The sequence below is a fragment of the Notolepis coatsorum genome, assembly GCF_963971535.1.
Source record: "Notolepis coatsorum genome assembly, chromosome: 10".
NCBI lineage: Eukaryota > Metazoa > Chordata > Actinopteri > Aulopiformes > Paralepididae > Notolepis > Notolepis coatsorum.
Window position 1 is genome coordinate 18,145,260 of NC_140174.1, and position 11,256 is coordinate 18,156,515.

Below are 11,256 nucleotides of genomic sequence, written 5' to 3' on the forward strand. Positions count from 1 at the left end.
GGTGGATGGAAAGACCAGCAGGAAGGTGGATGGAGAGACCAGCAGGATGGTGGATGTAGAGACCAACAGGTCGGTGGATGTAGAGACCAACAGGACGGTGGATGGAGAGACCAGCAGGAAGGTGGATGGAGAGACCAACAGGACGGTGGATGGAGAGACCAACAGGACGGTGGATGGAGAGACCAACAGGACGGTGGATGGAGAGACCAACAGGTCGGGTGATGTAGAGACTAGCAGGATGGTGGATGGAGAGACCAACAGGTCGGTGGATGGACCAGAATCTGGAGAGACCAGCATGATGGTGGATGGACCAGAAGCCGGAGAGACCAGCAGGATGGTCGATGGACCAGAGATTGCAGTGAATGTACAGAGTGAGAAGACGACAGCTGCGATGGAAGAGGATACTGAATTATCTGATGAATCAATGGAAGTGGAGTCTGAACCAGAGGGCAAAGTTGTTCCATCAAAGGGAAGTGAAGAAGAGGATGGATCAGGAAACCGTGCGGAGGCCACGGGGGAGACGGTCATCGGACACGGCGAGGAGACGGATGAAGACGTGCTTGACATGTGGATAGAGACCGTTTTGACGGAGGGTAGAGATGAGCCTAAACTTCTCATCGACTCAACGGAAGAGGAACCAGTGGAGGAGTCGGAACCGGGACTACGAAGAGACGGAGAAACCCCTCCATCAGATGAGGTGAAGAGACATGAAGAGCTGTCGGAGCCGACTGATGAAGAGCAGCTAGTGGAGGAGAAAGAGTCTTCACCATCAGCAGAGTCAGGATTCTCTGACCAATCCATAGGTGAATTGGACCCACCAGAAAACGAGGCTGAACTCCTGAAATTTGCCGGCTCTGGATTATCTCAAGGCAAACTGGAGACGGCAGATACCTTGATCGATGATTCGTCCGCAAGACCGTCTGAAACCGAGGATGGATTGATGGAGCAAACGGGCGAGGACCAATTCACGTACACGATACCTCTGGGAATAATCGCTTCAGGGAAGCCGACTGACGCAACGCTTGTATCGTCGGAGGCCAAACGCAATGAGTCGGCAGATGAGTCTCGGGACGACGGAGAGCCGGAAAAGACGGAAACTGGATCACGGAGGGAGATCATTCCTGGGCTTTCAAACACTGGACTGTCGGATCAAACTGGAACAGAGATTGATGTTAGTTTCAGAGACGATCTGGTAGAAATCAAAGATGAATCCCCGGAGATGACTGAGATAAGAGAGGGTTGTTCAACTCTATCTGAGGAGACGGAGGACGTGCCTCCTCGTCACGAGGGACACAAGGCTTTGTTAGGGGAAGGAGTTGTGAGGAAGGAATCTTATTCAGGTGGGGAGACAGACTTAGAATCCCACGATCAGACCTGTAGAAATAAGGTTCCCTTACTAGACGAAGCACAGTGTGGATGGTCTGAGGAGGCAGACTGGTCATCAGTACCTGGGCTGAACACAGAGGAGACAGACTGGTCATCAGTACCTGGGCTGAACACAGAGGAGACAGACGGGTCATCAGTACCTGGGCTGGAGACGGAGGAGACAGACGGGTCATCAGTACCTGGGCTGAACACAGAGGAGACAGACGGGTCATCAGTACCTGGGCTGAACACAGAGGAGACAGACGGGTCATCAGTACCTGGGCTGGAGACTGAGGAGACAGACAGGTCATCAGTACCTGGGCTGAACACAGAGGAGAGGGACGGATCATCAGTACCTGCGCTGAACACATCTGGAGATCAGCTTAAGGTAACGCTTCACTATCAAAATAATAAATCCAATCATTCATCTACAGTATGACCTTCATTCATCCACAGTATGACCTTTACAGATTCTTATGATTCCATAAATGCAATCTTTTTTTATTAAAAATGTTTTTGTAGGTCGATGTCTCCATGTTGGACTGCACCCCTCAGAAGTCGAGGATTGCCGTTAAGAATCCCCTGGTGAGACCTCCTACAGACCCACGCTCCCTCCTGCAGATGCCCTCGCTGGAGCCCACCCCCCCGAAGCCCTCCAGACACCAGCCAATCAGAGGCCTCGCAGGGTCGCCGATGGGAGGCTTGGGCCTAGGAATAAAACTGCCTGGTGAGTAAACTACAGGACAGGACAGCTACAGGACAGCTACAGGACAGGACAGGGCACTTTGACTGTATACCCTGCTTTCTGGACTTTTGACCCATGACTTTTTACTCTCACATTGACCCATTTTACATTTAGTCATTTAGCTGACGCTTTTATCCAAAGCGACTTACAAGTTTTACATTTTCTTTTCTACATGTATTACTGTACATTTACTTTATATATTACTGTATATTTTTTGGCTATATATTTTGGAATGTATATACATATTTAAAATGTACAGTATATCCCTGGCTGTATTTTTATTCTTATTTTTGATTTTGACTACCTAAATGTTTATTGTGAGCGATCTGTTCTATTCTATTCATTCTTACAGTCCACTGTCTTAAGGGAAGATTTCTAATGAATTAATAATGTGTTGCACTTTGTTCTTTCAGGACTAGGGGCTGGGTTTCCTGTTCTGAGGAAAACACAATGGGGGGCGAGAGAAGAAAACAAGGTACCAGCCACCACGCTAACCCTCTCACAGCCACCAGCCACCACGCTAACCCTCTCACAGCTACCAGCCACCACGCTAACCCTCTCACAGCCACCAGCCACCACGCTAACCCTCTCACAGCCACCAGCCACCACGCTAACCCTCTCACAGCTACCAGCCACCACGCTAACCCTCTCACAGCTACCAGCCACCACGCTAACCCTCTCACAGCTACCAGCCACCACGCTAACCCTCTCACAGCCACCACACTAACCCTCTCACAGCCACCAGCCACCACGCTAACCCTCTCACAGCTACCAGCCACGACACTAACCCTCTCACAGCTACCAGCCACCACGCTAACCCTCTCACAGCCACCAGCCACCACGCTAACCCTCTCACAGCTACCAGCCACCACGCTAACCCTCTCACAGCCACCACACTAACCCTCTCACAGCCACCACGCTAACCCTCTCACAGCCACCACACTAACCCTCTCACAGCTACCAGCCACCACGCTAACCCTCTCACAGCTACCAGCCACCACGCTAACCCTCTCACAGCTACCAGCCACCACGCTAACCCTCTCACAGCTACCAGCCACCACACTAACCCTCTCACAGCTACCACGCTAACCCTCTCACAGCTACCAGCCACCACGCTAACCCTCTCACTGCCACCACACTAACCCTCTCACTGCCACCACACTAACCCTCTCACAGCCACCACGCTAACCCTCTCACAGCCACCACGCTAACCCTCTCACAGCCACCAGCCACCACGCTAACCCTCTCACAGCCACCACGCTAACCCTCTCACAGCCACCAGCCACCACGCTAACCCTCTCACAGCCACCAGCCACCACGCTAACCCTCTCACAGCTACCAGCCACCACGCTAACCCTCTCACAGCCACCAGCCACCACGCTAACCCTCTCACAGCTACCAGCCACCACGCTAACCCTCTCACAGCCACCACACTAACCCTCTCACAGCCACCAGCCACCACGCTAACCCTCTCACAGCCACCACGCTAACCCTCTCACAGCCACCACGCTAACCCTCTCACAGCTACCAGCCACCACGCTAACCCTCTCACAGCTACCAGCCACCACGCTAACCCTCTCACAGCTACCACGCTAACCCTCTCACAGCCACCACACTAACCCTCTCACAGCTACCAGCCACCACGCTAACCCTCTCACAGCCACCAGCCACCACACTAACCCTCTCACTGCCACCACACTAACCCTTTCACTGCCACCACACTAACCCTCTCACTGCCACCACACTAACCCTCTCACTGCCACCACACTAACCCTCTCACTGCCACCACACTAACCCTCTCACTGCCACCACACTAACCCTCTCACAGCTACCAGCCACCACGCTAACCCTCTCACAGCTACCAGCCACCACGCTAACCCTCTCACAGCTACCAGCCACCACGCTAACCCTCTCACAGCTACCAGCCACCACACTAACCCTCTCACAGCTACCACGCTAACCCTCTCACAGCTACCAGCCACCACGCTAACCCTCTCACTGCCACCACACTAACCCTCTCACTGCCACCACACTAACCCTCTCACAGCCACCACGCTAACCCTCTCACAGCCACCACGCTAACCCTCTCACAGCCACCAGCCACCACGCTAACCCTCTCACAGCCACCACGCTAACCCTCTCACAGCCACCAGCCACCACGCTAACCCTCTCACAGCCACCAGCCACCACACTAACCCTCTCACAGCTACCACGCTAACCCTCTCACAGCTACCAGCCACCACGCTAACCCTCTCACTGCCACCACACTAACCCTCTCACTGCCACCACACTAACCCTCTCACAGCCACCACGCTAACCCTCTCACAGCCACCACGCTAACCCTCTCACAGCCACCAGCCACCACGCTAACCCTCTCACAGCCACCACGCTAACCCTCTCACAGCCACCAGCCACCACGCTAACCCTCTCACAGCCACCAGCCACCACGCTAACCCTCTCACAGCTACCAGCCACCACGCTAACCCTCTCACAGCCACCAGCCACCACGCTAACCCTCTCACAGCTACCAGCCACCACGCTAACCCTCTCACAGCCACCACACTAACCCTCTCACAGCCACCAGCCACCACGCTAACCCTCTCACAGCCACCACGCTAACCCTCTCACAGCCACCACGCTAACCCTCTCACAGCTACCAGCCACCACGCTAACCCTCTCACAGCTACCAGCCACCACGCTAACCCTCTCACAGCTACCACGCTAACCCTCTCACAGCCACCACACTAACCCTCTCACAGCTACCAGCCACCACGCTAACCCTCTCACAGCCACCAGCCACCACACTAACCCTCTCACTGCCACCACACTAACCCTTTCACTGCCACCACACTAACCCTCTCACTGCCACCACACTAACCCTCTCACTGCCACCACACTAACCCTCTCACTGCCACCACACTAACCCTCTCACTGCCACCACACTAACCCTCTCACTGCCACCACACTAACCCTCTCACTGCCACCACACTAACCCTCTCACTGCCACCACACTAACCCTCTCACAGCCACCACGCTAACCCTCTCACTGCCACCACACTAACCCTCTCACTGCCACCACACTAACCCTCTCACAGCCACCACGCTAACCCTCTCACTGCCACCACACTAACCCTCTCACTGATACAGATACATCATGTTTAAACTGCTATACAGATACAGATACATCATGTTTAAACTGCTATACAGATACAGATACATCATGTTTAAACTGCTATACAGATACAGATATATCATGTTTAAACTGCTATACAGATACAGATATATCATGTTTAAACTGCTATACAGATACAGATATATCATGTTTAAACTGCTATACAGATACATCATGTTTAAACTGCTATACAGATACAGATATATCATGTTTAAACTGCTATACAGATATATCATGTTTAAACTGCTATACAGATACATCATGTTTAAACTGCTATACAGATACAGATATATCATGCTTAAACTGCTATACAGATATATCATGTTTAAACTGCTATACAGATACATCATGTTTAAACTGCTATACAGATTCAGATATATCATGCTTAAACTGCTATACAGATATATCATGTTTAAACTGCTATACAGATATATCATGTTTAAACTGCTAATACAGATACATACAGATATGTCATGTTTAAACTGCCACAGGGGACTACAGCTTCTTCTGGGAGTGGAACCAGCATTTCTACAAATCCCCTATGCCCCAAAACTTCTAGGGGAACTGCTGAAAGACAATAATTTCAAAGCCATATTGTTTTGATTCATGAAAATGCCATGTGTTCAACAGAAATCTGACCTGGAAGCAAAAGGAGAGGATAAAGATCCCAAGGAGGAAGGCCGTAAAACAAAATGGATGCCTCCAAGACACCCGGGGTAGAGAGACCTTACATTTCACACTCGTATTTTCACATTTGACTGATTACATTACATTACATTTGATTCAAATGTATTGTCATCATGCAGCACAAGTACAGTAACCTACAACAAAAAGAACAGAGTGCAAATGTAACAGTAAAGTACAATAGTAATATACAATGTAGGCCTACAGGTGATTAAACTTGGTATAAAATATATAAATGAGTACTACTGAGCAGTGATGGGAGTAACGGCGTTATAAAGAACGGCGTTACTAACGGCATTAGTTTTTTCAGTAACGAGTAATCTAACGGATTACTCTTCCAATCTTAATAGCGCCGTTACCGTTACTGCCAAAAAATGCGGCGCGTTACTGTCTATGATTGAAGCTTTTTTTTTTATATCGGAAAGATCTGCGTTATTTTTTTTCGTAGACGCATTTTGCGGAGACGCTCTCTGATTGGCCACTGACTGGCGCTCTCTGATTGGCCACTGACATGTGCGTCCAATCGCCCAAAAGGTTAGAGTTTGGAATCAGGGCTGGTGTTCTATCGCCCTGCTCTAAGACAAACTCTAACCTTAACCAACTTCGAAAGAGTGCCTAAGCTTAATTAACCGGTGTAGAAACAGGCGTCACACGATTGGGCAAACATGTCACATGAAGTGGCCAATCAGAGAGCGTCTCCGCAAAATGCGGCTACGAAAAAAAATAACACGAAAGATCTCTGCGCCGAGAGGCATTCTGTCCTTCTCAGCCAACCTCAGCGTGATTGGGGTAAGCCAATCAAAGGTAGAGGTGGGCGGGTGCCTCCAGAGTCTGACACAGCCACAACACAAGCGACTCAGTCAGCGTGAGACCGTGGTCCGTGTACGTTTTGATAGTTTGTTTGGCGGCCAAATAATCCAAAACGAATCCAACGAACAACACAAGCGAGCAGTCAATGACAGACCGCGGGTCCATGAGCGTTTTTTGTTCACTCTTGTGTTAGTTGTGTGTTGCACTGCAGTAGTGGAGGCTCTACTCTGCTGACAGTGTTGCACTTCCTGGTTTAATAGCACAGTCTTCAGGTGCTCAGTCAGATATATATATATATATCTGTATGTCATGCATGTCTTAAATGTCATGATTAGATTTGTTTAGAAGATGATTAGATTAGATTCTTATATCTGTATGTTGTGTATGTCATAAATGTCATGAATTGAAAATGGGGGACCCTGATGTAAACAAGACGAAAGTCTTTTTCTGGTCTGCATCCCCTTAACAATTGTGTGTATTGAGCTGTACTGTACTGTACCCATTCTGCAACCTGTTAATTAAAATGTTCAATCAATCAGTATATATTTGTTATTTATTTTTGGTATAGTGCTTAACAAGCATAATTTAATGTTGCCCAGTTGTGGCCTGTTGAGGGGCAATACATGATATAAAAAGTTCCAAAACATCTATTGTATTTGTATGATCCACTATATAAACATAGTAATTATAATAATATCTACATACATGGCATTTGATTAGAGGCTAGTCTCACTTCGTCCCACAGCAACATTAAAATAGTTTAGATTTGTGTATGTTGTTTATGTAAGAAAATTACTTGAAAGTAACGCAATAGTAACTAGTTACTTTTTTAAAGTAACTTGCCCAACACTGCTACTGAGTAATAGTGCTAATCAGATGTATGTACATAGTTGTAGTATTAATATGTACAGTGATACAGGTATAAAGACAATAGTAAGTCATACTGGCCAGCAGCGTATATAGCAAGAGTAGGTAAGGGATATGTACAGATATAGATATAGTATCTACAGATATGTAAAAAGTATGTAAGTATGTATATGCAGGTATGTGCAGACAGGTGTGGATAGATAGATATGAACTTTAAGAATAAATAATATATATAGTGGCTCAGGAGGTAGAGCAGTCGTCCGGTTCTATTCCTGCTCCTCCCGGGCAGCGCATCGAAGTGTCGTTGAGCAAGACACTTAACCCCTAATTGCTCCCGATGAGCAGGTTGGCACCTTGCATGATGGTTGCCTCTGCCGTCGGTGTGTGAATCTGTGAGTGAATGGGTGAATGTGAGGAACAAAATTGTAAAGTGCTTTGGATAAAAGCTGTTGTATAAATCCACCATTTACCATTTCTCCTTTTACCATATTCAATATTTATTTATGGTTCTTAGATGGAGGTGGTTCAGTCATGCTTATGTCTTCATTGTGTTTCGTGTCATGGTTATTCAAAGGCGTTCATGTGTGTCTCCAGGTTGGGGAATCCTCTCATGTCTGAGCTCAAGACCAGATTGAAAAGAACCACAGAAGAGTGACAGCGAGAATAATTGTAATTCCATGTTAATTTCATGTTGACTCATTTAACAACCTATTATGAAGCAACAACTGAATGTAATGAATTATATTTGATGTCTTGTTATTTGAATCTCTGCCCGCCTCTTTATTTTTGTATGATCAATATGTTTAATGTTAATAAACTATAACTAATAAGCTATAGATTTATATGGAATTCGTTAAACGTATCCTTTGTGTCTGTTGTCATTTGTGTGGTTTCAACTCGTGAACAGTGAGATGCGCAGTGGAATGTTTCTCTTACGATGTGCGTACTAAGCAAGGTAAGAAATAAATACAACCAACAACAATAAATAATAACAATAGAGAACAAGACGGTATATGGAATACAGTCTATTCCACTATAGCTATAGCCGTGTGATTGGGTTTACATTATTCAATGTCATTTGCAGTGTGTGTGTAATGCTCATGATGCCTCGTTGAGTCATGATGACTATAAATGTAAAACGTAATTGTTAATAATAATAGAAACCTTTATTTATATAGCACCTTTCATACAAGAATGACTGCTCAACGTGCTTCACAGCTGAAAAAAGACAAAATTAGCACAAAGTGCAGACATATAAAATCACAGTTCTTCACATTAGGATCCAACATCCCAATAGGCCACCTTGTTTATGGTTTGATTCGATGGCAGTTTTAAAATATACAATAATAAAAAGAGTAAAATAGAATAGTGAAGGAAATCACTGGTTTTCACTTGAATTATGACAGGCATGGATGTAAAGTACAGATCTATAGATATTTCATTTTAACCCTTTCACTGCCGCACTACAAACCGGTTAACCCTTTCACTGCGACAATTCACAGAAGGTTAACCCTTTCACTGCCACACAACAGCCGGTTAACCCTTTGACTGCCACACGACAGAAGGTTAACCCTTTACTGTCACACAACCGACGGCGACCGTTAACGGATCCTCTGTGTGTGTTCGATTCAGAGGGCTGTAGAAAGAGACCGGGCACTCTGGGCGGGGAGCCAGGGGTGGCGAAGCGAGATGAGGCGAGACAGGCTAACAGAACTCAGGGTCAACATTCTTCAGATGTGGCACAGTCTGGCCATCACTTAGAAGTAGGGATGTTCGATATTGGCTTTTTTACCGATATCCGATATACCGATATTGTCCAACTCTTAATTTCCGATACCGATATCAACCGATAACGATATATACAGGGTCCCCCCCCCAAAAAATTTATTCCTTTATTGCCACACAACCAGGTTGGTGGTATTCTTGATCGGTACAGAGTGTAATAGCTCTACAATACATGAAAATGGAACATAGATAAGATACAAATGGATACATAATACAGCACAACATGACACAATAAATACAGCACAGCATGACACAGTACAACATAAACACACAGAAGAGTCTAGTCCATCAGGTCAGGAGCTCAGGGTCCGAATGGCGGTTGGGAAGAAGCTGTCCTTGAAGCAGGTGGTTTTTGAAAAGATGGACTTGAAGCGCCTACCTGAGGGCAGGGGCTGAAACGAGGTGTGCTGGGTGTGAGGGGTCCTTAGCAATTTTTCTGGCGCGGGTGGTTGTGCGGGAGGTGAAGATGGAGTCACACATCAGTCATGTAAAATCCAAGATGGCCAAAAGTGTGCGGATTATGTATCGATCCAAGAATTTTGTCAACCAAAGGTCACTTCTCATCCTCTACCATGCACTTGTAGTCCCATATTTAAATTATTGTCTGGAAGTATGGGGTAATACTTATCGTTCCAATATATCACCTCTTTATATTCTGCAAAAAAAGGCCATAAGGATTGTGTACAGTGCTAAGTACAACCAACACTCTACCCCATTGTTTTTACAAGCATCAGCTTTTAAATTATGGGACTTGATCAAAATTAAAACTGCCGAAATCATGTTCAAAGCTTCACATAACTCTCTTCCAACCCCCATCCAATATCGGTTCACTGAGAGGGTAGGAACCAGGAATTATAATCTTAGAGGGAAACAGAAACTCCAGCAACCGGGTGTAAGAACCACTCTAAAATCTATGTGTATATCTGTTTGTGGAGTAAAATGATGGAATGGATTGGACGAGGACGTTAAACTGAGTAAAAACATATACCAGTTTAAAAGAAAGTTAAAAAAAGGAATATTGGAAAGGTATAAGGAGGAGGGTGAACATGATGTTTGGCATTAAAAGGAGTATGTATATAAAATATGTATTGACTGGTCAGACTCATGTGTGTCTTGTTGAGATGTCGGGGGATGTGGGAAGCGGAGCTGTGTTACATGTTGTATGTAGAGGGTGATTGCCGGGGTGTGGGGAATGGAAGTTCACAGGATTGGCTTCTTCCATCCCACTTTTCGGACCATGGGTGGTGTCTGTTGTTGCTGTTGTCTATTGTTTTGTGGTGGTTGTAGTGTTGTTTTGTGGTTGTCTTGTATTGTATAGGTTGTATGGTTTGAAATGAACAAATGAAACTGATACTGATACTTGTTTAGTTTAAGAATAGGGGGCAGGTAACCATAAGATTTATTCTTCTTCCTGCTCCTTTTGCCCATGGTAGAACTCTATTTATGATTTTGTATGAAAACTGTATGATTGTATTGCTTCCATGTGGCAAATAAAAATTCTGAATCTGAATCTGAATCTGAATCTGAGTCCAGGGAGGGAAGGTCACATCCTATGATTTTGGAGGCCTTATTAATGATGCGCTGACGTTTTTGAATGGAGAGTTTTTGTGCAGAACCGTACCAGAATGTGATTGATGAGGTGAGTATGCTTTGTATGATGGGAGGTATAGAATTGGAACAGCAGGTGGCGTTTGACCCTGTACTTCCTCAGTTGTCTGAGGAAGTACATGCGCTGCTGGGCCTTTTTTTTGATGGAGGTGATGTTGGTGTCCCATTTGTTCTTACTTGATTGCCTGGGTAAATAAAGGTTAAATAAAAAAATTATAAT

The 11,256-nt window shown here is 46.1% G+C and overlaps 1 protein-coding gene across 1 annotated transcript; it reads left to right on the plus strand.

The window, feature by feature from the left end:
* Positions 1-208: 208 nt before the first annotated feature.
* LOC311235240 (uncharacterized protein) lies at positions 209-8,367 on the plus strand. Its single transcript, XM_084322651.1, has 5 exons — positions 209-1,753; positions 1,888-2,092; positions 2,524-2,585; positions 5,913-5,998; positions 8,238-8,367. The coding sequence occupies exons 1-5, from the start codon at positions 239-241 to the stop codon at positions 8,296-8,298; spliced, it is 1,929 nt and encodes a 642-aa protein (XP_084178777.1). The 5' UTR covers positions 209-238; the 3' UTR covers positions 8,299-8,367.
* The last annotated feature ends 2,889 nt before the right edge of the window (positions 8,368-11,256 follow it).

Excerpts from the sequence above, each read along its gene's own strand:
- LOC311235240 (XM_084322651.1), top strand. The coding sequence starts at position 239 with ATGGTGGATGGAGAGACCAACAGGTCGGTGGATGGACCAGAATCTGGA. Across the intron at positions 1,754-1,887 it reads CATCTGGAGATCAGCTTAAG|GTCGATGTCTCCATGTTGGA; the intron begins GTAACGCTTCAC and ends ATGTTTTTGTAG. Across the intron at positions 5,999-8,237 it reads ATGCCTCCAAGACACCCGGG|GTTGGGGAATCCTCTCATGT; the intron begins GTAGAGAGACCT and ends GTGTGTCTCCAG.